The 25,902-nt window shown below is 49.7% G+C and overlaps 3 protein-coding genes across 5 annotated transcripts in view; 1 reads left to right on the plus strand and 2 right to left on the minus strand.

The window, feature by feature from the left end:
- The window catches only part of LOC144162421 (ATP-binding cassette sub-family G member 8), a 399,408-nt gene that overhangs the window by 83,069 nt on the left and 290,437 nt on the right, over nt 1-25,902 (minus strand). The gene's annotated exons all lie outside the window — the stretch shown is intronic.
- LOC144162162 (uncharacterized) lies at nt 5,170-7,326 on the plus strand. The gene is made up of 3 exons (XM_077692644.1): nt 5,170-5,385; nt 5,466-6,493; nt 7,058-7,326. The coding sequence occupies exons 2-3, from the start codon at nt 6,100-6,102 to the stop codon at nt 7,324-7,326; spliced, it is 663 nt and encodes a 220-aa protein (XP_077548770.1). The 5' UTR covers nt 5,170-5,385; nt 5,466-6,099.
- Nucleotides 7,717-12,214, minus strand: LOC144162420 (uncharacterized). Its single transcript, XM_077692939.1, has 3 exons — nt 11,346-12,214; nt 10,237-10,444; nt 7,717-9,399 (listed from the first exon to the last, which is right to left on the minus strand). The coding sequence occupies exons 1-3, from the start codon at nt 11,814-11,816 to the stop codon at nt 8,996-8,998; spliced, it is 1,083 nt and encodes a 360-aa protein (XP_077549065.1). The 5' UTR covers nt 11,817-12,214; the 3' UTR covers nt 7,717-8,995.

Genomic DNA, 25,902 nt, shown 5'->3' on the forward strand with positions numbered 1-25,902 from the left:
TCGAACAACTGCTTCTCTGGTTGTTTGGTGCTTCCATGTTCGTAGGGCCACTCAGTAATTGTGGCCGTCTGCTGGAATCGCAACGCCCCGTGACTGCGGGGCGATTGGCGTCTTGAGGCTCAGTGTGCAGGTCCGAGCGAACACGCCAGTACGCACACACGGCGGACGCCGAAACTGCGCCGCCAGCGATTATACATAAACCTCCAAGTTGTGCGTACCCTTCTGGCGCCCGCATGCTACCCGAACCTCGCTAAGCAGCGCTTCCACGCAGAGGCGGGTCAGCCTGCGTTCGAAGCGACCCCGCTGCCATCGAGACAATGATCTCGTAATGGCCGCCGCACGCGACAGCCGAATGCACGGTCGGGAGGAGATTACGAGGGCGGCTCGTGCTGCACACACAGGTCGAAAGGTGCTCGTTACTTCGCGGCATGACGGACGCTCTAAGGCGGAGGCGTTTCCGTTCCCCGCACCCTGTTTTAGCCTATTCCAACCTCCCCCCTCCCCCTCCCCTTGTGACCTTTGATTGTTTCCTTAGCGCGTTGAGTGTTGCCACAAGCGTGCGCAATCGTGAGGTGATGGGACAGACAGCGTGTCGTTTGCAGTGGGCGCCGCGCGGCCGTGTTAGCGGCGCGAGCCAATCCGGGGGTGGCCGATATGCAGTAGAGCTTCGTTAGTACGTTCTTGGTTCACCCACTTTCCTCGTTACTGCACTTTCAATTAGTCATAGTACATTTCTTTCGGGATAGTACGCTTCTTTGTCGCGTTTTCTTTAACGTATCAACGAGGTTCTATTGTATACTTTGGAATGTCGTGAGTGCAACTTGGTTTTAGTGGGGCGATACTTTGTGAACGAGAAAAGGTATTTTGGCTCGAGCACAGAAATGCGGAAAGGACAGAACAAATATGTCGCATTGCTGTCGCAATCAGAGATATTGCCGGTGGCTCGCATAAACCAGAACCAGAGTTCAAAACAGAAAAAGAAAATCAGAAGCCATGCGATGGGTGAACTTATAAAAACCTGTGGTTGATGCCTTTTTCATAGGAATCGGTAAAGCACGAAAGTGAAACGTGCGTTCAGAGGAGCATTTAAATATTTATTGGGCATCCATATGAACTTTCATATCGCTATTTATATTACGTCGGCAAGGCACCGTTAGGCGCATCAACGTTGGACACTCGATTGCACGCGCCGGAACAGTGCGTAAATCCGTTTGAAACCACAGCCCCCTGAAAACAGTGCGAAAAAAAAAAAAAACGAACCGGAACCGAAACCGAAAGCAGTGGTTGGCGGACGGTGCCTCAATTCACCCGCTTCCCGCGTACACGAAGACGCTGGCATCGAGGCGCGAACTCTCCATGCTCATTAGCGTCATGATGAACTAGTTGGCTTCGCCTCTCCTAGACGGCGGCACCATCTGAATGAAAAAGGTAGTGGTAAAGATATAAGGCGCGTTCCTAGACCTACTTGCGCTAGAATTCATAGCGCAGTGGGCTTACAGCGCTGTGTACCTCCCGTTACGGCGAAAGCGGTCGTGGCTCGAATCCCGGCACAGCCATGTCAATGCAACTTTTTCTGACCATGTCATTTCCGTGACGGATATGACACCGGTGATATCTTAGTGTACCCGGCCGTAAAACACTTTCGTGTTAAAAACTTTCTTCTGATTTTGGGTCGGAGGACACTTAGGTCTGCTTATGAGGTGTAAAGGGGGAAAAAAGAAGATTGGCGATTTCCAAACACTTACCACTGCTTTTTGCGCTCTTTTTTATGCTCCATATATATATATATATATATATATATATATATATATATATATATATATATATATATATATATATATATATATATATATATATATATATATATATATATATATATATATATATATATATATATATATATATATATATATATATATATATATACATACATACATATATATATACAGCCTATTAACTCCAGAGAACTTGAGGGGCCCGCTTCTTGTCGTTGCTCGTCTGATGCCACCCTGTCTAGGGACCGCAGATCACGCGGCGTAACGGACCGAAACAGAGGCTTCGAAAATATACCTCCTTGTCCCTCGGTGCAGCCCTCAGGGCAAGAGTTAAGGCGATACTTGAACAAGAAGTTTATACAAGGAGAACCGTTCCATACTCCTGAAACCGTTGGCACTGGTCATACTTGTCCCCGTTGTTTGCCGTAAATAAAACTGCAGGTACAGTTGAGGCAAAATACATGTAAATAACCGGCAGCCCCCGCGTTAATTTAGGTATGAACGCTGGTTGCGTTGATTTTTACGATAGTAAGCGGGAAAAAGTGGCGCGTTCCAAACTGCGCAGAAGGTGCCGGCACTTGCGGGATGAAAACCGAGCACCAAAAGTGCAGAACTCCCATTCGCGCTGTTTCAGGCAGGGGACGCGCAGACCCTGCGAAGGCGGGAGATTTGAAATGCGTCGGACAAACATCCGTTCAATTCATCAAGAGCGGAGTAAGACAGGGCGGCGAAGAGCGTGATGGGTGGCAGCAGCAGCGAGCGGATAACGGCGCCACAGTCCGTTATGACGAATCACTGCTCTGCACTTCCGACAACGTTCAGGTTGAGTGGGACGGCTGTAGCTTTTTTCGAAGTAGAAGCGTTCGCCGTAACGGTGTTTGACTGCAGCCAGAGGGTCGCAAGCGAGAACTAGAGCATAAATGTTATCGTCCACGTGTACGGTCTCGGGGACTCGGCACTCTGGAGAGAACAGCGAGGAGTACTTAACAACGGAAGGTGGAATGCGGCCCTCTTGTAAGATGTCCATGCAGAAGAGATCCTGAATCGGGCCGTCGGATGTCGAGAATGTCATGAATGAGGACAATGTGCCTCAAGACGGCGTGCGTGGCCAAACCGAAGAAACGATGGCCGTTCGTATTTCTGCAGAACTTAAATGGGCTTTTGGCGACGCGCACACACGGAAAAGAACGAGCTGCTGCACGTTTCAGAGATTGCTGCCATTGGAGTCCTGTCCGCCGAGCGGCATCCTCCGTCACGAGCTGCATTTGAGCAGTCTTGCAGATAAAGAACAATGGAAGAACTGGAAGGACGAACTGGAGGGGGCGCGAGTATAATTTCGCCTTGCAGCAACAGTGCAGAACGGCATTTTACTGCATCCCATCTCCATATAACCATATAAATATCCCAATACGTACCCCAGTACGTACCTCTACAGTTCAGTCACCAGTCATCGGTTGCCAACATTCGTACGAAATAATTCTTAATGATCTTTTTTATGCCTTCCGTGATCGTTACCGCAGCATGCCCATGCTGCTTAAGCTCGCCGGTACATAGAGAGGCAGTAGGCGGAAGTTAATCACTTTATTCGGTGCACAGTATGTGTACCGGCTCCACTTGACGCCAAAATATAATCCTGTCAGCATTACGGCGTTTCACAAGCGCCGCCTGTACTTTTCTTCGCGCTCTTCATTGGGCTGCTTGTCGAAGCAGCCGAACGGCCAGGCGTTCCAGTGTTACACTACGCGGGCCACTCGATCAAACCGCCTGCAGCTCCGCACGTTCTCCCCAAACTGGCTCGCCCCGAAGGGGGGTGACGGAGGAGCGAAATGAATCGCGCCAGCGCCCGCGCGCGCATCGAGACGCAAGGCGAAGTTAAGCAAAGTGGCTGCGAACTCTTCCTCTTCCCACGACCCCTTCCGCAAGGGCCGTCCTTGTTGCGTGAGCGGCAGAAGCGGCCGAACAATACGGGACAGCTGCTTTCACCGCGATCCGCAGATTAGCAGGCTTGGAGAGAGGGCGCGCGCCGGGAGTCGGCCGAGAAATTAGCGAGTCGAGCTTCCCGCCTCCCCTTCGCCCAATCGTCGCCCCCGAGGCCAGCACTGCGGTCAGGCGCGGAGGGCGACGAGCGCGGAGGACTTGCGGCTCAACGAAACCTGCTCGAGACCGCGTACGAACGGCAGCGAGACAAAGTGGTACGGCTAATGCATGCGCGGGTTATGCACGCGGAGAACCTCGCTCCGCGCGGCCCCGACATCTTCTTCCTCTGTTATGCTCCCCTCCGGAGCGCGTGACTTTGAACGCGGCTGCAGCATTGGCTTTGATTTCGCGCCTCAACGATGACCTCCTGCGGGCGTGATGGACGAGCAGAATGTGCGCGTTGTGCTAGGGACGAGCACAAAGGAAGGCAGAGAAGGAGGTGAATCGCTCTGGGAGAGCAAAGAAAACAAAACGCGCGTCTGGTGAACGATCGCCGGGACGAACAAACGGCGAAGGTGGAAACGAACCATTGAATAGTAGTATGAAGAAGCGAGAGATGAGATGGCATCGGAAAGCCTCCGCTCTTTTCAGGACTTTGGAGAGTTTAAATGCCCTTATCTAATATATTGCATGTTTCCCAGCGTTCTCAGCACAATTGTCCACCCTGCTCCGAGCTGCGAATACCTGCAGGCACAACAATGCTTTCTACGAGAGAGGGTGATCCTGTTAATAAAAAAAAGGCTTCTAAACGAATGCCTAGTACATTACTGCCGGGCACGAAGCGTAAGATAACAACGTCTGTGTGAAACTTGCGTTTTGAGGCAGTTTTAGCATATCGTTACCGTGTTTGCGTTACCGTTTACCGGGTTTCCGGGAGTCGACTGCGCATGCGCGAGAGTTACCGTGAACGGTAACTTACCGGCATGGAATTTTGCGTCGAAACGACTTTACCGTGGTCACGCGATATCCCGGGACGTCGAGAACGCGCGAGAAGAGCCAGTAGCCAAGCCAAGTCATTTTGCCCAGCGGAGGTTGAGGAGAAAAGAGCTATGGCGGCTGCGCACATCGACAACCGCGATACGAACATGCAGCGGCGTTACAGAATCCGCTACTCCGTGGCGGATGACGTTGCGCTTTTGCAAGAAGTCGTGAACCTGAACCCGTTCGCTGACCAGCATTTATGGGCTGAGGTCACCGAAAATCTCGTCGCGCTGACGGGTAAGCCATTCAACCAAAGAAGCGTTAAGGAGCGCGTTGACTTGGTCCTCACCCGCTTCCTGAATGAAGAACGGGCGTGCATCAGACGGTAAGTGTTTTTCATTGCACGTTTTTTGTGAAAAGCATTCAGGCTCCTTGCAAATTATACGTCTTGTAACCAGGTCGGGGACCGAAGAGGACTATTCCGCCATGGACCAGCTCCTGCAGCAGGTTGCCGACCTCTGCAAGGAGTTCGGACATAAACTTCGCCGGGTTGCACTCCGCCAGAGCCGCGGGAGGACGGAGAACAGTCGGCGGGTTGGGGCTACAGCCCGTTGTACCGCTCGAGACCCTGCCACTGACGGCAGGGTCTTGGTAGCCCTGGACGGTCATGCCGAGTGGCTAGCAGCGGGGCTCAGCCCAAGCAGAGATGAAGGTAGGCAGCTAGCACGGCCTCGTGTATCCTGCTTTGCAGACTCTGTGCTAGCTGTTCATTTTGTTCGTGTGTTTGTTCAGTGCAGCCCATGCCCCGTCAGCGCACCGTGGTCCTGTGTCGGGCTACAGCCACTGACATCACGTGCACGCTACGTGGAATGGTTTTTATGCGACGCCGTACATGTTGCGAACTGGACAAGAGAGTATGATTACCTCGTTCATTTCCTTGGGTGGAAACCGCGAGTTGCCTCTTGCAGTACACAACATTAGTTTCTGTGGCCCTGCATCGAGGCAGAACTGTAGTTGAGACTTGCTGCTGATTACACTGAGCATATGAAGTTAGTCCGTGCTATTCAGCTACAGCTGACATTGTTTGGACTTGACCCTAAATGCTTACTTTTATACACAAATCAAATAAGTGGGTACACTGCTGGCATTCCGCATTTCCACACAGCTTGCCGACACTGCTGCAAACTCCCTACTTGCTGAATGTGTCGTTACTTTCTCAGTGGGACCAGTACGTACTTTTACACAGACTCTTGGCTTCACTATTGTGGCACAGTGTGCCGTGTAATATTTTGTGTATTTTAAACAGGGGAATCGAAGCCATAATTGGTGTTCCAAGATCATTTCATGCATTGTAACTTTGTTGTGTACTAAACGCACAAATCATCAGCCAACACACACGAGAAGTTAAAATTGCTTGGCTACTGTGATGCTTTTGAACTGCCATGACCTTTCTACTCGTGCTTTCGGGCTTGTCAAAGATGCGCAGGCACTGTCACCTGCGGAAATTCTGCTCGAAGGCATTTACGTGGATGCCGAGACGCCTCCTGGCTGTTCGAGCGACCAGCAGAGCCCACCGCCCCAACAGAGTTCTGATGGCTGCACTCCTGGCTGTTCGAGCGACCGGCAGAGCCCACCGCCCCCACAGAGTTTTGCCGGCAGCACTCGCAGTCCTGATGGCGAAACAAGCCTGGTTTTAACCGGCGTGAGCTGTCAGGAAGCACCTGTGGTGCACAGCCGCTGTAGCCCACAACCAACTCCTCGGCAAAGGTCACCTCTGCAGGTCATCCACCCGGGCAACAGCCGAACCACTCCAGCACGAGGTGAGGAGGAATGATGTCAGCCCCTTGACTTACTGCAGTTAGCCTTGTTCACATAACTTCTAGCAGATAACATTTTCACCCAGCACAACTATTGTAAACTGCGGGTTAAAAAAGAAATGCTACCAAGCCTACTGTAACTGCGTGGTGATGCACGTACCGCGCTGTCACAGTCCACGTGTGCTGGTTGTACAAAGTCCAGCAAAAGCAAATCACGACGGCCTCATCTGCCAATTGTAATGAGGTTCTCTCCACGTTTCACCAGTTTACACAGCCCACCATACGGGGGCTGGAGTAGATGAATTCTTATTTCTTAGGCACTGGCGTGTGCTTTGGAATGCATTTTAGCACCAGATTGTTGACATGCCCTGGTGCTTCCCAGTCACTGTGCTGTTCTGCACTTCCGTTCCAACTTTCAGTAATTTGCACTTAGGTTCCCCTTGTGGCTCACATTAGTTAGCATGCACTATTTTTTAATTTTTTTATTCTTTAGCTGACTTTTTTTACTTTTCAGGTGAAAAATACTCATTGCATTTATGAGTATTTATTCTTGTCTATTCTGTGCAGGTATGCAAAGGCACGGTACCACCCGCGACTTTCTCGATGAACGAGACAAGCGAGAGCAGGAGACCCAATGCAGGCGGCTCGCACTGGAGGAGCGCAGACTAGACTTCGAGATGTTGAAGCACTCGGAAAACATGCGTGAACGCGAAAAGGAGCGGGAGGCCCTAGCGGAGGAGCGCCGCCTTAGTGCTGAAGAGCGGCGCTTGCACATCGCGTACCAAGAAGCGCAGCTGAGGCTCATCGAGAGCCTCATCGAAAAGATCCAAAAGTAAACGCCTAAACAACCATGGCTCTGTATTCCATCTCGTGCTTGCTTGCCACCATGACAAGATGCAGGCTAAGATTTTGCGAAAAAGGCCCCTCTATAGGTGTTTAAGATGATGCCGGGAGGGGGAGGGAGTTAATCAGCTGTGGCCAGACTTTATTTAGCTAAAATTGGCAGAATGATGATGGTTAAAGTGCGATGCAGCTGCACTGATGTAATCATGCCGTGTCACTGGCACGTTGAGTGCGTGGTCCACTATCCCGTACTCGCTCGCCATTACATCTGGCCTGCATGGCCTGGAACAATCAAGGTGCTCTAGAAGTGCCAAATTCTTGTGACTACTGGTGAGCAATGTTGATCAGCTATGAAAAGTTTAGTGGGCAAAACAAAAAAAAGATCTAAAACGAGGTACGAGCAATTTTATTTTTTGCTAGTACACAATACAGCACACATGGAAAGAGCACAAGAAAAAAGCAAGTACAATGCCACAGTATTGCGGTGTAAAGGAGTACAGAAGGTATTTTCAAAATGCCCATGTAAATGCTTGAAGGGGCCATGTAGACAAGTTTCGTTCACTCGAAAGATTGCCTCGTTAAAATCCTACTAACACCACTTCGCACAAATAAGCTATGTAATTGGGAAAAAATAATCCTGGTCCATCTCCACTAACGTCAAATTTGGGGATGGGCGAAGCATGCAGTGGGAGTAAGAGGTATACAGCTTTGCTGGAAAAGTCTTTGAAGCATGGAGCGTATTTAGCGCGAGGCATTGGAAAACAAGTGTCCCGGTGTTTTAGTACCACGACTACATGAGACGACGCTGCTAAGAGGCTTCGCTCCTATAAGGGAAGGGCCCACTCGCTCATTTCCCACAAGAGAACCTGTGATGTCACTTGTGCCAGCTCTGCAATTGGCTGAGGGCATCAAAAGCAAACGTAAATTAGGCAGGGCTTTTTATAAGCTTGCCGAACAAGCTATTTGCACTTAAAATTAGGGCACATTCTTTTTACAGCAGTAAGAATGGTGGGGTAAACAGCGGAAGGTACGAAATTACACGTAAACCAAGCAGTACTCATGCCGACTGCTGTTGGTACTGCGCGCACCAGGAATGTTTTAGCTGCACAGCACTGTGGCTGTTTGGGGTTGTCTCGGATGACACTGGCCGAGTGGCGTAAGCAACTGTGTCTTACGTGACCGTATTTGTCGAGTGAACACCATGTTTCATGAAACAATTATGTTCTACCTCAACAAAAACAAGCCAGGTACAAATACGGTCAAAATAAAGCAAAGGCACAAAACGGCAACCGTTTTCTGCCTTCTGCCTAGATGGTAGCGGCATCTAGGTTGACTAATGGGAAACAAGGAAACAGTAACTTGAAGACCAATTCATGTGATTTCATTGCAGATGTCATGAAAACGCATGATTTGGTGGGAGAATCAAAATTTTAACCTAAATTGGCTAGCTTCTCAGTGAATAAAGCATTGTTTGCTTACGGACAAGCACTGGAGGCACGGTAAAACATGAAATCTTTCAAATAAACCTAAACTTGTATTTTGTCAGCATGGCCCCTTCATGTCCTGTCATAAAGAAGATGTTTAAAAGTGCTGAGCTTGGGAACTGTAACAATGCCCCCTTGACCCCCTTGACAACTTACACGGAGCTCTTGGTACGGGCAACTACACATTTGAAGGCGAGAATGGAACAAGGTATTCATCAAGGGCAGGTGGGTCCAAATTAAAGTACATGCTAACTTGGCTGTCGTACAAGCATGTATGTGCATTTGCAAGGAGCGTGGCGACCTTGTACATGCGCCCAACATTTTGCCTGCTCATTTTTTGATTCTTGTGAAAATCAACAAATGCAAACTCCGCTGCCACCTTCCCAAATCCCCATTCCACCGCCAGGCGGACAGCACTCATGCGCTTATTAAACCAGGCTTCATGGGGCTGCAGCCTGGCACCTCCAAAGGGCTTGTACAGCAGCGGCCGAAGAGGGTAAGCGGGATCGCCATAAATCACATATGGGTGACCCATCGTGATCTTTTCCAGGTTGTCGTAGAGGCGGGTCTCCCTAAGGATTCCTGAAATACAGAAGCAGCTCACACAAAAGGCCAGTAACACAAACGCAAGCACAATGCAAAATCATGTGTTAAGATGTAGTTTGGTCGGCTTGTACCTGTCCTGAATGGCTTGAACGGTGCATATTAACTTTCGTATCTAAAATACTTTTCTTGTCACAACTTGCATCTTAGGGTACCTAACACGCGGACGGGCTCAGCAAAAATGTGGAGCTGTTTTTTTGCCTTTACCAATAAACTGGTTGGAAGCCTGCTTTCTGTTTTTCATTGACTTTTACCAATAAACTGGGTGGAAGCCTGCTTTCTGTTTTTCATTGACTAGTGCATGTGCAGTTTATTGGCCCGAAATGAACAGCTCATATTTTTTCACTACCTGAATGGTATAGCTGCTCGCTGCCAGGCTTTACGAAGTAGTACTTATCATTCGTTGATGCACCTTTCGGCTACTGACAAGCTTTCCCGACTTCAAGCCTGCCACGCAGGAATTTTTTCCTTAGCAAAAGCTGCAATAAGGAGGGGTGGCTTTATTCTTAGAAGTAAACTAAAATGGAGAGTCGAGCTAGTTGGTGAACATGCATCGTTGGAAATTAAGTTCGCGCTCAATTTTCAACGATGCATGCTCACCAAGTAGCAAAAATTGCTTAGCCCCCCCCCCCACCATCTGCTTTCCAGCTAGTGGAAACAGCAGTACTGTGCAAATTGGGAGGGGGAAATACTGAGTTTGTACGGTTAAAAATATGTATCTTGTAGGTGTATTGGAGATAAGTGAGTTACTAAAGGCTAGTAAGATGAACAGTTTGTTTTCATGGCCCCTGTAACGAAAGTCCCAACCATGCTCACCTGCGTCATGTCGCCGCCCCCTGAAGGGCCCATCCAGCTGACAAATTATGCCGTTCGGGCACATCACTGCCTGGTACTTGTGCACATGGCACCTCTTGTGGCCTGAAAAGTGTTCCTGTTGGTCCTCCGTTGGCCGACAAATTCGGCGGGCTGTTCCGTCGACAAATCCCCAGCAGTTCTTGAGGGGGGCACCTTTGGCATGCACAGCCTGGAAATAGCAATGATAGCAATTGTCTGAGGAGCCCCATTTTCAATCACAATAATTCTTGCATCTGCTCGCCTGGATGTGGATCCGCAACTTGCCAGTTCATTTTAAGCAGAATAAGCCATGAGCATGCTTGCAGTAATCTGATCTAAAATGCATGCATATCGGTTGGCACAGCGTGGCACTTTGGTAAAAGCACTTGGTACTTTGGTAAAGTTACTCTGTTGTAATGGGGGTTTACTTTAGCTTCTGTTGTCTCAAAGGCTTTCTTACGCAGGAGCATGAGAAAACTCTTCACAGATTGCCCAAAATTTAGTGCATAAATTTGTTAGATCAGTATTGTGTGGCATCTACCAACAGCAGTGCGTGAAGTGAAATTAGACAAGTTGGTAAACTATCTGTGCAATATGCTTTTGAAAGTAATACAAGACGACAAAGCATGCTTAGTTTAAAACAGCAATGAGGCTGGCACACGCTACAGCCAAGAAAAAAAATTAGGGCGAATATTGTTCGACAATATTTACTTACATATTACTTACAAATTATGCTACCTCGTGACAAATATTTGTTTTGTCACATTACATGCCACTGTGACTCGACCACAATCAAAAAGTGCATGGATATAGCTCAACTGATTTGCTAGAGTTATCTTTTATCGTAAGACGTCCAGAATAGAACGGTCTAGCTTCTTCTTTGGCATTTGGGGTTCGTGAAGGCATTGTAAAAATTGCCCAGGTGGAGATTGAAAAGGGCTGTCTTGTTTGTGTGGGTACTATATTTTTTGTGTATGCACCTCTCCACTGTAATGCCACAGACAGCGATGTAATTGTAATGCTTGTTTCTGTTTGCACTACGTGCTTTTTTTTATATGCGCCCCTCTTTTATATGCAATATATATTCTTACCTCGGAAAATCGCTCCAGGCTGTCCAAATTCAACCACGTGTGTGTAGTCAGGTCGTAAAGCAGGTGACCGAAGTGGTATTCCACGTGTGCCAGAACCTGATTCACCACACTCGAAATCACAGAAAGATGCCGGTTAAACATCATCTCCAGGTCGGCCAGTCGGTTCGGGTAGGCAAGACGCCTCAAAGTCATACATAACGCCTCGCGTCCTGGCACCGGCACACGCTGCGCGCTCACGACCTTGTCAGGCATCATGAGGCAGGAATATAAATACTCAAAGTCCACTTTCTTAAACCTGAACATGCGCTCAAATTCAGGGCTGTCTAGCCTTGCTACGTTGAGCAGTCCACGTGCTGCTAGATTGCGGCGCGGCTCCGGATCCAGTTCCAACAAGTACGCATCCTCGATGTCGCGCCAAGATAGACACCGCATCAACAGCGGGTCTGAAAGGACGCTGCTGTATTGAGCCATAGCAGAAGGTGAACTCTGAACTGGAGCACAGCAGCTGAGCTACTACACGCTGCTACAAGGCACTGCCATGAGTAGTACACTCTACCATGACGGACTCGACGGCAGGAGATTGGCTTGGCTTGTGATAGGCTAGTCTGGCCTAATCAGGAAACCGCCAACGGCTTCCTGGGCCTCAATTGACTATAAATAAGACTGAAAAAGCAAGCACTGCGAAAAATAAATGCTATTGATAAAATTCAACATATATTCGACAAAAAAAAAATGTTGCTATCATCATCATTTTGTGTCTGTTACGTTAAACTTTCCGCACGCTAACCAGCGAAAAACGGTACGCTAAAATGCGTCTTACCGTTTTCACCGGTAAACGGAAACTCCCGCTCCCGGTAACACGGTAAACGGTAACGCTAACACGGTAACGATATGCTAAAACTGCCTAGTATCATGCGTCGTTACGCAAAAAGGTTAACGTCACATTCATTGGTGGGTCTGTGGAAATGCGTGACCATCACGCTCCCGTACCTCGCGAACCTGAGTCTTTCTCCTGCGATCCTGAGACCTTGGCCCCGGCTCCAGAAGCTCGGAAAGCAACGTCTCCCACAGGTCCCTGGTACACCATCACGGGACCCGTCGAGGCTGAGGCAGCTGGCGAACCGCGCTTCGACTTGTCGTCACCATAGCAATCTCGCCAGCGTTGCGGAGGCAGCTCTCTCTTCTATCGAACGCAGCTCCCCACGCGCTTTCTACAGTATTTTGTCATGTGATTTCTGAATCTCGCACTGCTGCAGGGCGACGCGGATCGATGCGAAAACTTTGTCGCCATGTGAACGGTAAAAATAGCAAAGGTCCATGGGTACACTGTCTGATCCTGCGGAGCACCGCCACTACCGGTTCGAGGGCTCTCCTGGCCTCCCGAACACCGGCGGCTATCACGCGCCTGTGTGCTTGTTGTTTATCCGTTTCCCCAGAAGGCAAAAACGCATATGCATCGCGCATTCAATAAATAACGATTAACCCTACTAGACGTTTCTCTGAAAGGTAGATCAGCACCCTTTAATAAATAAACAACACGCACACATACGCGTGAAAGTCGCCCTCTTACGGGAGGAAAGAAAAATCTCGAACCGGACGACGAAGACGTCGTCCGGTTCGAGCAGACGACGTACCCATGAGCCTTTGCGCTTTTTACCGGTCACCTATTGCAGACGCAGTAGTAAAGAAAAATATGCAGTATAAAGATACCACGACGAAAAATCTTGTTTATGAGACATGATAACTATTTCGTTTCACATTTCTACCGATTTTCTTGTGTATACAGTGGAGACAGGAGCAACAAGCACAGAGAACGTATAATATGCCATTAAAAACTCTGGCAGGGTGGCCTATTGCGGCCTCAGAAAGTAGAGGAAACCGGCGAATCTTGAACGTGTTTATTCAGATCTAATAGAGCGACCGAAGAGCCAACTTGCGCTGGAAAACAAGGTCGGTAACCTACGGAGGAAGTAATCAGAGGTTTATAGAAGTGAATTAGTCGAGCCTCGTAAAAGAAAAGCTGTTTTAGCAAATTATAAATATAACGAACGGAACTTGAAATTTGGTTCGTCAGGCTGAATTTTAATGGCACTTCTATTGTTTCTAGCTCAAGGCAACAAAACCTGTCCCACTCCTGTACCGCCTCTCGAAAAGTCACCCGCCGCCCTTTCCACTTGCTCCACTGCCTCATGGGGACTCACGTGTCCAAGATGGCTACCACCCAACCAATTAGGAAACTCATCAGCCACTACCCAGGCAGGGAACAAGCCCTCCAGAGAGAACTCAGAGACGCTCGCAGCCAACGATATCACATTCGCGACGGCTCGCCATCTTTAGATGGTCCCTACCAACGACTAAATCTACGAACCCTTCACCGAAGCTGAAACTGAAGGCGTAGTCTAGAATCTCACCAGAAACACGGCACGTGCTGAATACCGCATACCCAACAAGCGCCTTGGAAACCTCCATTATGTGGCCCTCGAAAACCTTCCACCCTATATTCATGACTTCTGGCTAACAAGGGCCCCACCACCGTAATATGCCGTAACTACATTAATTCTCAAACCTACAAAGCTACTGAACACAAAAGATGTCCACCCGATTTCTCTCGCGTCCAGTGTTAGCGATCTCATAAAGCACATTGACCCCAATCGCTTCTCTGCACATCGCCACTTCCTAAGACACACGATGTGAGGTTTTGCCCACATTCATTCACACGAGACGTCCTTTTACAACTCAAAGAAGACGTCATTGACCATCTTGGCAACCAGAGCAACAATTATATACTTGCCTTCGATATCAAGGGAGCTTTGGACAGCATCTCCCATCAAGGCATCCTCGCTCGTCTTGCATCCAGGCGGTGGATGAGCCTACAACTACGTCTACTCCTTTCTTACTAATCGCCCAGCAACGGTACGCTCGTGGAACCTTGCCTCGAACTTTTATGCAAACCCAAGAAGGAAAAATTCAGAGAAGCCTGCACTCACGTGCAAGACTTGAATGACGAGGCTGTTTTAGGTGAGGATTTCTGGACGGACACATAGTTAAGTTTCAGTGCCATTGTTTATTTGCATAGCTGGGGTGCTAATATTTGTAGTCATATCCGTCGAAGAGGTCGTCGTCGTCTTCGCTGCGAGTAACGGATGAAAAGTCATCCTCAGCAGTGTAGACTTCTGCCAGCTGTTCGTCATCGACTCGAGGCACCGCTAGCGGGATCTGGAAGTCGGCGCGGGAAGGATTGGCACAGTCGATGCCATGCCTCCAATTATCCTAATGGCTTCCACAGGATGCGGCAGCCGCGGTAACCTCTCCCAAGCAGAGCGTTTTTTTCAAATTTAGCATTAACGTTGCGTTTTTTTTTTTTTTTTGGCAGAGCCACTGCGCGAACCGGGAATTCGGCGGTCGCCGCGAGGCACGCGCTCACGAGCGCTAGGGATTTTCTTTGTATTTTTCCCTGAAACGCCGAAGGTTCGGCTTGCACAACAGTTCCGCTGTTAAAAGGTACCGCAGAAGGCTCAGTGATCTCTACACACTTTAACATCGCCATGAAAGACCAACTCTCCCTTCCCCCCGTACCCCACCACGCATGCGCTCTATGCTGAGCCCTATGGACCACAACGGGCTCCACAGGGGCCCAACAAGACGCCTTACAAGCAGCCACCAACATGGTTCACATCTACCTACAGCAAAAGGGCTACAACGAGTTCCAGAAAAATTCCCCTCTTCACCCGAGAAAGTCTGTGGGGAACGGCGTTGTCGCAAGGCAGTGCCAGAGCGAGAGTACCAGCGTGAGAGGCTCTCATAACGGGAGTGCCCGTGCAGTGCTGGCGCACCAACCACGCGCCGCTCGCTTTTTTTTAGCCGAAGCTTTCACCAGTATAACCCTACCCGTATACGACCCCTTACAAGCAGAACAAGCGGCCATCGCTCTTGCCAGAATGCAAATTGCAGCCAGTCATCATCACAGATTCGCAGCAAGCGTGCCGTAACTTCTCGTGCGCGCGAATTCACCGGACACCACACCAAATCATCTGCCGGCGTCCACCAGACGAATACGTCATGATCATGTGGGCACCCGCCCACTCTGCTGCCCAGCTCCCACGAAGCTGCCCAGCTGTCGGCCTGAAAGTTATCCGGCCGGGCCCCAGGAAACGAGCAGGATGTACCAATGCCGTTGATAACATATCGCTAGATAACTAAGCACTATGAATTAGAACGTATCACCTATTCGTTACCGCATAAACACCTAACGACAAAGGAAGAGGGCGTCTCTGCGCACTCCAGACAAATACCTTTTCCCCATCCCAATAAATGCCACAAATTGCACCCCACCGCACATTCCCCGCTATGCCGCTTCTGCGAAGCCCCCGGGTCACTCTTTCGTATGGTAGGGGTCCGCGCCCACGCAGGACTGCACTCGCGCATTCCTTCGCTGTCTTCGTACGAACTTATCGAGGGAGCTCTGGCCAGCTCCGACTTGAGTGATCAGCGCCTGCTGGTGTTGAGGGCTGCTGAGGGCGGAAAAGCTCAAGGATCTTGGACTGAGGACTCCTCCCCATTGCTTTTCGTCAGAAACACGGGTTCTCTCTCCCTCTCTCTGCCTAACTGATGGCACCGAAAAGCGGAAACGCACTGCATGAAAGCCAACTTTACGCAATAGGTTTTACAAAATGATGATGATGATAAGCGAAGGCACGTCAAGCGCCTCAAGAAGAAAAAAACCGCTTCCCGTGTTCCCATTAGAACCTCGCTTCCACGCGACATGAAGCGGACGTCTATCCGACTGCGCCATGCCGACATGGTCGAGCAGTTTTTCTCTTGGACTCTGACTTTTAGTCAGGTTGCGTAGGAGAAAGCTTCCCCTCGTCTTTCCTAGCCTGCGCCAAGGCGCCGGATGAGAGCACTGGCGCTTGGATGCTACAAGGGCATCTACGGAAAAGAACCTGTCAAATCCCTGACCTTGAAATTTATGTCGACGCCAAGTTGGCTGCCAAATCCGAAAATCTCCGAATCTTCGATCTCCACATAACCGAAAAGAGCAAGCGATCACTGGCAATCCCACAGCTTTAAGGCACTCTATTAAAACTCGCTGATCTCATTAAACGCATATGCAGTCGTAGATATGCGCCCCATGAATCGATCGCCGTTCGCATTCTCCAAGCACTACTCATCATCAAAGTGAATTACTGTAGCCCCTATCTCGCTCTCAAGCAACTGAACGCGAACAACTCAACACTATCGTATACGCCAAGATTGCAAGGCTGCACTTGGCGTCTCTCTGCGCAGCCCCGTCCACGCACAAACTTTTACTGTTGGGGATCCACAGCACGCCGAACGAACTATGTTAAGCCCAACTCAATCCCAACTCAATCCCTCCGGCCGAGCCACGCTACAACGCCTCGTATAAAAAGCCCACTACCGCAAAACCGCAGTGTCCGCATCGCCGTCAACAACATCAGCCATAGAACCCGTACCTTGACACATGCACCCCACACAACTTGACCGCTAAAAAATGGCTGCGGCTTAACTCAGCTAACCCTGCATATGCAAACTGAAAGCTTGGTTTGGCCTGGTTCAATCTTGGGTATTTAGCTTTGACAGTTATACTTAGGCATAAACTGATTATTAAGCTATTCCTTGGTCTCCGGCGCCAGATTCGCGCGCTTTGCGTTCCGGACCCTCTCCAGTGAAGCAACTCGCCGGGCGATGCCCGCGGGGTTGTCAGACGCCGCTTGCCGACGAAGGCTCAAAGCCTGCAATTCCCGCGCAACGCTCAGAGAAGTCGGCCCGGCCTCGCTCTCATCCGTGGCGAGTCACGTGGTCAGGCGGGGACCCAGCTGCGGAGAGCGCATGCGCCAAGCCGGCGGCGGCGGAGCTCGGCGCGGCGGGTCACGTGATGCGTTGCCAAGGCTACGGTGCAGCTGCGGTCAAATGAAGGTAAAATTCCTGGCGACGGCGAAACTCGGCTCGGCCAGGCTAGTAAAGCTTTACTCTAGAGGCCCGAGCCTGAGCGCCGTAAAGCCCAGTACGAAAGCCTTCTGTTGACCCGCTACGACGATACCACCCGTGCCTCACGGAACCTGCACCCACTTCCAGCGTCATGGACACGCACTGCAACGAGCTAAGTCCGGCTACCATCCTCATCACCGCCATCGAGTCGGCATAAATCACCGCGGACACCAATTCCAGGCCGGACGACGCAACTTCTTCCTCGCACGCATTTCCCGACCCTCCCTGCGTATCCTTCAAACCATCAGCCCCGTTCCTGAAGTTCGCGTCCTCCGGACCACCGGACGCGCTTCTCTGGAGCGGCACGGCCTTTTTCCGTATCATCTTTTTCCGGCGCTCTGGTACGGTTACGAACTTGTGCCTCTCGGCAACTCGCGTTGGTTGGCTGCGGCGTACGCCTACAAGGCGACCGGACTAAACTGGACGACATACAGGGCTAATGGCGATGGCTCGCGCATTTCCCGCTGTCGCATTGATTAGTACTCTTAAAGGCTTTCATAGGTCATAGATCAAGTAGACGGGGACTGCTTTAAGAGCCACGGCAAGGCTTTACTATACTCGGTTACCACCAAGGAGGTTGTATAAAACTTCTGGAGTGGAGGCCGCCCATAGCGGGCAACGCGGGGAGGTGAAGCCGGGCGAACCGGTCGGCGGCCATATTGCCGTGGGTAGAAAAGGCGCTGCGCCGGCAGGGACGCTGAAGTGCGGTCGCGTTTTTTTGGCTTTACAAGGGAGAAAACGATGGTAAGCTAGTATATCATTTACGATATTTGAGGGCAGGCTGAATTTTGCCTTACGCGTAAGGTTTTGACGTAAGATATGGTTCAAGCAGCGAGTTCGCCTGTGTATATCTTACGGTGGTCAACAGAGCTGTCGTGCGGGAAAACGCGCAGCGCTATGCTAAAAGCACCACCCCTGATTTTATTTCAATAAACGTTTATTCGGTATAGCTAAGGCTATAGATCGCCCCCTTAACATTAAAATTACCTCATGTTACGCGCCATGGCAAGAGATTCCGCGTTATAAGGTTACTCTTAGCCGTGATTTCACGCTGGAAGTGCGGGACACGCAAAAGCGCGATTATTTGACGCTTGTTTCTTTCAGCGGCGTGGCTAGGATTAATGAATGCTTATTCATTAATGATTAATAAATAATAATGCAGTAGCGGTTCGAATGGTTTTTAAGCAGTACTGCAAGAATCATATCCATCAGGATATTGCAATCTTTATATGTAGTGCAAATGCACGTTTTCTGGTTTAAACAACATGCCCAGTTTTGCCCTTGCCGAAGACCAAATTAAGCACGAGCTTTTGATTGATTGATTGGTTGATTGATTGATTCATTGTGGGGTTTAACGCGCTGACGCAACGCAGGCGATGAGGCGCGCCGTAGTGGAGGGCTCCGGATTAATTTTGACCACCTGGGGAATCTTTAACGTGCACCGAAATCTCGTTCACACAGTATTTTTCGCTTTTCGCCTTCACCAGAAAAGCGGCTGCCGTGGCAGGGAACCGAACCCGCGTTCTAGGGATGAGCAGCACAGTGCATTAGCCACTGAGCCAACGCGGCGGGTCTATTTCCAGCTTTTCAATCGTATTTTGCGAAATGGATTTGGCACACTGAAGCACATAAAAGCAGGTTTTTTTTTATTCCGCGTGCACTTTACAGAAGGCATGGGACTCCCATTGACTTTATTTTTCAAATCCAGATGGTTACTTAATTGGATGCACGACTACATTAACCGCGCACGTTGGCACGATAGGAGCGTGCTATTGATAAGAAAACTACTCGCACGAGGTTACTCAATCACATTCACAACCTCGTTGACCGCCCAAGTTCGGACGAGAGCAGCGTGCTATTGATAACAAAATCATGCGGACGAAGAACGCGGGAGAGCATTGCGGTGCATCAAAGACTTCTACGAAACAGCGCTAACGAGAAACGTCAGTGTATTCACGTATGGCCGGATGTAAAGGAAATGTATTAAACAAGAGTGCCTTGATTTTTGACGTTAACTGCCTTAGCAATACTCTGCATTTAAATTAGTGCGGAAAAACAATTTGCGCCCCACATAGTTACAAACATGTGATTGCGCGCAGCCAAGCGACTACAGGACCACCACAACTACGAGCGAAAACATTCGCATATCTGCGTAAACAAGTGCGTACGGTATGCTCAGTAAGCGGACGGCAGGTGCTACGGCAAATTTTCCCTTTACATCACGCACAAACGGCGGGCAAATGTGCACTCATAACGTTATAATACTAGTAATGCCCTCGAAACCCAAAACAAACAGATACCCTCAGTACTTACAGATGAAAGGTGATCCCCGACGCCTTCTTCGCGCGATTAGCGCAGCCGAACGCGACGCACGAGCAGACCATTTCTGCTTTCTACACCTTTGGAGCATCCATCCGCGAACGAGGATCGAACGAACACGAGTTCTGCTCTTTGGCAAGAGAGAACTCGGAAGAACGACACATGGGGCAGAAAAAAATGTCATTGTGTCTACTGTTTATTTTAGTTGTTAGCGCCCAAGAATGTAAATAATTACCAGATGTGTGCGCCCCCGGCGCACGCACGGGCGACTTGCGAAGCGCTTAACTAGAAAGACGGAGAGGGGAGCATAACCGAAACCACATGCGGCGAAATGAACGCGCGCAAGAAAAGTTCGGTGCGCTTGAACGTAGCCGCATGAGAGAATCAACTTGCAAAACAAAACAAAAGAAAACAAAAAAAGAACGGAAGCAAAAATATAACGTAACCCGCCGCAAAAACAAGTACATTATGCGACGAATGCAATGCGTCTGCTACCGCGGAACGAGTTTTCTACCCACGGCAAGATGGCGGCCGTCGTCGTCAGTTTTCGAGCACCATCTCCACTCCAGAAGTTCTATACAACCTCCTTGGTTACCACTCAAGAACGGCACCACCTCATGTAGTGTATCACTCCGCTAAAGCGCCGGACCCGTGACGTCAGTACGCGCGCGTTTTGAAAGGCGTTTGCTATAAATGCGTGATATCGTCAGCCTTGTCTCACGCAGTTTGTTTGTCGTCACTGGAGTCGTTTATAAGCATATTAAGTCCAAAAAATCACGGGAACGGCTCACGCCATGTTCAAAATATTCCCAGTAACGCCCTACTTTCGCCGCGCGGAGAAACATCCGGCTACGGTGATAAGGCACAGTAGCAACTTCCGGTGCCGTTCTTATGTTGTCACCGAGTATAGTCGCCGGGACCGCTTGTAGATTGCTTAGTAATTATACTTCCGTGCCGAACAACCACACACACAAAACACAAGTTAGCCTGAATGGGAGTTTCTTGGCTGGGATACGTCTTTTAAACTCCTCACGACAGGCGGCCTGCTCCCACGTGTGGTAGTATGATGGTGGGAAAACTGCCAGTTTACACCGGGGGCCACAAGCCGTCGTAAATAAGCGCATTTACCACGGTTGTACCTCTTCACAAAACGCAGTATCTGGCTGTGATTACTGCGTTTGTCCTAATGGGAGTATTAAAAACTCCCACGCCACCTCCATTTCCTTCTCCTCCTCCTTCACCCCTTCCTCCTCTACGCGTCCTTACAAAATGGCTGCCAGTTGGTGTCGTGTGTCGTGTGAGCTCCAGCGTCCCCGAAAATTTATTGCCAGTGTGAACTTGCGGCCGGACGAACGGATGTGAAGTGCTTCCCAACAACCGAAGCTCGTTGCGAACATTGTGGAACCAGCCTGGACTGACGTGCGACGGACTGCAACGTCGCCTCCGAGTCACCGACCTTCGAGCCGACGGAATACGCCAGCGAGCCGACGCGAAGCCTAAATTCAGTGACCGCTGAGAGTGGCTCGTTAAAAACAACGCGGTTGTGCCTCTGCGAGGTGGTTGAAGGTAAGATTTTCACGTTTTTTATTGTACGCAACATTTTGGGAGACTTGTGCCCCTTCTAGCGTCAAATAAACTCAACGTGTTTCCCGCGCCACTGCACGGGCGATTCTCCGCCACTGGAGGTGAGCGTTGTGCTTGAAAGACGGCACCATGCCCGGAACGTCATTGGGGAGGCCGAACGGTGTGAAAGCAATGCGTGTTTGCGCGGGTCTCGAGCAGAACACTCACTCATTCACACTCGCAAGCAGAATGAAAACTGTCCGAACTCTGGACGGCTGTTAGGTGTTTTTGTTAGGCTGTGTCTGTGGCTTACTGGCAAGCGAGGGTGAAGTTGGCCGGTCAAACGTCGCAGGGCAGCCGCTTTTCCTGAGAAGTAGGTGTGGTGCCAGCCGCGCCTGCTACGAGGAGGGTGACTGCGCGGGCCGCCGGCGATTAATTGCATTCACTGGAAAGGGAGAAGGTCGGGGCCCCGTGGGAGCTCTCCGTACGCTAGGCGCGTGTAACTATAACCAGCAAACGCCATTCGAGGGAGCATTCTGTAGAGTCAACAGACGACTGCTTATTTTATTTATTTATTTTTTTAAGGGGGGCACGCGCAGGCGTCACACCGACCGAAATTTTTCCTTAACTTTCGGTGAGGGGAGAGAGGGGCAGTGCGGGGGGTAAAACCTGAAGCTCGTTCCCAGAACACTACACGCAAGGAAAAGAGGGAAATGAAGCATTTTGAGAAGTTGGTCGCCACAAGGGTCGCGCACCTTTTTGAACAGCAGAACACTTCGTTTTGACGAACTAGTGAGCGCGCAGTTGTCTCGGACAGAACTGCAATTTTGCGTAGCTTTAAACAAACATTCAGACATTACGGAAAGTTGGACACAAGAGTGACAAGTGCAGCGTCTTTACAGTGCCGTTTCTTTTTTTTTCAGGTCAGATGCCCAATATGCTTCTGTATTTGTTACCGTAGATTTAAAGCGTTTTGCTATCCCTCTAATGAATGTGCTGCTGAGGCTTCCAGGGGAATGTGCCAGGGGGTGCGGCAACGTCAGCGTTTGGGAGGCAGGTGCAAGCAAACAGCGCACCGACGACATGCTGACCTCATTGTTTGCAAATGGCTTAAATTTGCTTCGTTGAGGAGTGTTGTAGTAGATAAAGTTCTTTCCAAGATACCTTGTGTTCTCGATGTAGGTGTTTTGTTGATATGTGTTTTTATTGTCTTATTAACGTGTTCGCGCGTATATCGTATTCATGTAATTTTTATGCAATAAATTGACTGTGCAGAAAACAAACTTTTCACGTTTCGCCATTCAACGTTTGAAGCGGAAAAAGACTGGAAATTACGTGATCCCCAACGAAAAATAAAAATGCGGCCTGTGCCCTTATTAAGAACTCCCAAATGCAGTAATAAATTCCTCTGCAGCGCATATATATGAAGCGCACAAAAACACACACAAAAAAACCTCGAATGCAGGTCAACACTGCTCCCAATGCGACCCCTGAAAACTCCCAGTTGGAGGAAACAATACACTCCCAATGGTACCCCTGGAAACTCCCATTGTAGTGGCAGTAAAATGAAACTCCCATATGCTACTGAAAAAACTGCCGAAATAATGGGAGTAAGGCGAAACTCCCATTGGAAGGAGTTTTGAAAACTCCGAATTGGTACTGAGTTATGACACAAGCCATTTACTCTCATTCCGGCTCATTTGTGTTCTGTGTGCATCGGGCGCGAATCTGTTAAAGCACAGTAATCCCTCGTTATAACGAACTCGCTTTACTCGAAATACCGCTTTATTCGAAATTTCTTCAGATCCCAACCCAAGCGCATGTGTTTTAGACCGCATTACTCGAAGCGCACGAAGGGCTGGACCCGCTTAGAGCGAAGTGGCAAGCGGAGGCGTCGCCGAGCGGCGCTACTTATCGGCGAGTCAGGTGGTGAACATGGCGGGTTAACAAGCTGGTGTTTGCCTGGCGATTTCCTCGAGCCGGTCATGCTCGATTCGGGCCATCCGACTTCAGACAAATGGTCCAAAAGCGTGGTAGGGTGATTGAATTTTATCCCCAGGCATTGGTCAATAGCGCGGACGCAACGGTGCGCGAACACTGACACTCGAAGCGTGGAATTAAAAGTGTCGTCGAGAGCGTGGCGCCAAAAAACGTGTTTTGCAAACTTCACGGCTGTACAGCTCGGGAAAAGATTGCCCAGTAATCTTGAAAAGCCCCCGTGCGAAACCGGACAGTTTTCATTATTGTGCTGTGCATCTGCACTGAGCAGTTAATTGTTTTTTGAGCTCAACAAACACAACCTCAGACTCCAGCCATTGCATTTGCGGTGCTTTTCAGCGCGAAACTCTCAAAGCGTTGCACGACGCCTCTTCCTCCCCCCTATAAACGTGGCCACTGCCTTCCCCTCCTCATTCGCTTAGCAGTCTGCGAGGCGTTCGGGAGCTAGTCACTGCTGGTCCAGTTGGAGCAGGGGTTGCTCGCTCCCGGCTAACACATGAAACAGCCAAAGCTCACTGCCTTTTTTGCACCTGAGTAAAGTTTTGCTTCACTAAATGCATTGGGTTTTTATTCTTTGCACTTGTGGTGCAATTGAATCTCAACGACTTTAGCTTTTCTCGTGTGGTCGCTTATATTAAAATACCGCTTATAACGAAATTTTGCGCCTTCCCGCTGATTTCGTCATAACGAGGGATTACTGTATGCGGGACGAGTATAACGCTAACTGAGTCGCTCTGCCCTGCCCAACCAACGCAGAGCGCTGCGTTGACAGCAAAGACATATTACAAACACATAGAAAAGCCACATATCGCCCAATTTCGACTACTCGCATGTGCAAGTCCATACTTAGGACAATCGACAGAACCTCGCATTGTGGAGTACAGTGGGGCAGACAACACCGGAGGGAACGCTTTTGGAACGCGTATACACAACTGAGCGCACTACGTAACGTTTTCAGCGGCAAAACAACTAGCTCCGCGACGATTAAGCAGAGTGGCGCACTTGTAATTAGAGCGATGCAATTAACTGAGGCGCGACGGAAATGGATGGTACCGGAGCGAACGCACAGAAAAGCGAGTTCGGATAGAACCCGCGAAACTCCGGCGAACACTGTTAGCAGCATTCTCTCCAAGGCCAGGAGTAGGAGAAGGACCTCCATCGAGTGAAGTACTGCGTAAGGCACGTGCGATTGGAGGCGGGGTCAGCTTGGAAGGCTTTCGATTCGCCGTTAGCCCCGGGCGCTCATACCTGCATCGTCCAAGGCGGTGGCGGCCGCAGAGGGACAAAAGAAAGCCGATGGGCAAATGCGACTTAGTAGGCGGTCTTCAGTGAAACGCTGCACTAATTAATCGCGGTGCAAGCTTAATTACCCGCCTTCCCCTGCTCCGGGCAATTTTTTTCCCCTGGTACGTAGAACGGGAGGTGGGCTTGTGCTGAAAGACAGGTGGAAGGCTACTGTCCGTTTCCCCCGGGCTTCCTTTTGAAGGGTTCCTTTTCCCTTTCGCCGTCTCTTATGCAGCTTAGTGATATAATTTAATTGCCTTACTTATCACAAACGCAACAAGCGCAGCCCACAGCAACACACGAAGAAGTGCTACGGTTGAATTATTTTAATCTCGACTCGCACAAGGTTTTTTCTGAATTCGAAACTTCTCTCGTTCGTGTTTACTTTTGGCCAGCATATTGGAGATAACAATGTCTAGGCTGTCGAAGATATATCTTTTCTTAACAGCAGCGCTGTTTAGGCCCAGCCCCTTCCGTTCATCGAGGAGACAATGGGTCCGCTGTTTTTTACAAGGAGCATAAAGAAGCGCATGCTGTCCAGTGGGTACTGCCAGAAAAAAAAAATTAAGATTCCAAGATGGCATCCCAAAAATGAAGAAATCAATGTAATGCTCCCAAAAATACTGACAAATGGAAGATGATTGAGGCTGGCATACTACAGTTAAATAATTAAATATCGACGAGATCATTCGTTTCATGTTCCCACGACGGAAACGCTCGGGTGTAATGCCTGTTGAACATGAAGCAGCCAAGAAAGAGAAACCGGCGTTGCTTCGGAAAGTCGCTCTGTCTGCAGCGGGCTGCCGCGTCGCATCTCTACTAAAATGCGAAATTTAGGCCGATCGGGACTCTCGGGACGACGCGTTCATCCTCAGTCACTTTCCTTGCAGGCAGCGAAAGAAGGCCGCACGTGTGTGCGTAGTACTAATCTACCGACAGGATGGAACCGCGATTGTGCACGGAGAACTGATACGGGGATCCAATATCATCGGACTGCTTCGTTATGAACTTCAAAATTGTGTCCGGCACTATAGTGTCGCGGTGATCTGTGCACGCACATCAATGAGACCATGAACTTTGACGACTGCCGTTGGAGGCGGCGGCGGTCACGATGGCGAAGGTGGTCGCCCTCGAGGAGCTTTGCGACGTTGTTCCTCGCATCCGATTGATGCGAAAATAAAATGTGTGCCGAAATGGTAATAACCCGCTCCTCTTTGTACTGCACAAATTGCTTCAGTCTCTGACTGCTATTACGGCTCCACATAAGCGTCATTATTGTCCGTCTAGAGTTGCCTTCTTACCCGCTTTGGGTTGTAAAATGTGGACGAGAGTACAGAAGCGCAATACGAGAAGCTTTTGTCGCTGATGGCGTTCACTGTTTAGG

The sequence above is a fragment of the Haemaphysalis longicornis genome, unplaced genomic scaffold (assembly GCF_048455015.1).
Source record: "Haemaphysalis longicornis isolate Haplotype H1 unplaced genomic scaffold, Haemaphysalis longicornis Haplotype H1 scaffold_12, whole genome shotgun sequence".
Taxonomy (NCBI): domain Eukaryota; kingdom Metazoa; phylum Arthropoda; class Arachnida; order Ixodida; family Ixodidae; genus Haemaphysalis; species Haemaphysalis longicornis.

What these genes read in the sequence shown, in the direction of transcription:
- LOC144162162 (XM_077692644.1), top strand. Translation starts at nt 6,100, where the DNA reads ATGCTTTTGAACTGCCATGACCTTTCTACTCGTGCTTTCGGGCTTGTC. An exon ending in CCGAACCACTCCAGCACGAG is followed by an intron (nt 6,494 to 7,057) that starts GTGAGGAGGAAT and finishes TATTCTGTGCAG; the next exon opens with GTATGCAAAGGCACGGTACC.
- LOC144162420 (XM_077692939.1), bottom strand. Translation starts at nt 11,816, where the DNA reads ATGGCTCAATACAGCAGCGTCCTTTCAGACCCGCTGTTGATGCGGTGT. An exon ending in GCCTGGAGCGATTTTCCGAG is followed by an intron (nt 10,445 to 11,345) that starts GTAAGAATATAT and finishes TGCTATTTCCAG; the next exon opens with GCTGTGCATGCCAAAGGTGC. An exon ending in GGGGCGGCGACATGACGCAG is followed by an intron (nt 9,400 to 10,236) that starts GTGAGCATGGTT and finishes TCTGTATTTCAG; the next exon opens with GAATCCTTAGGGAGACCCGC.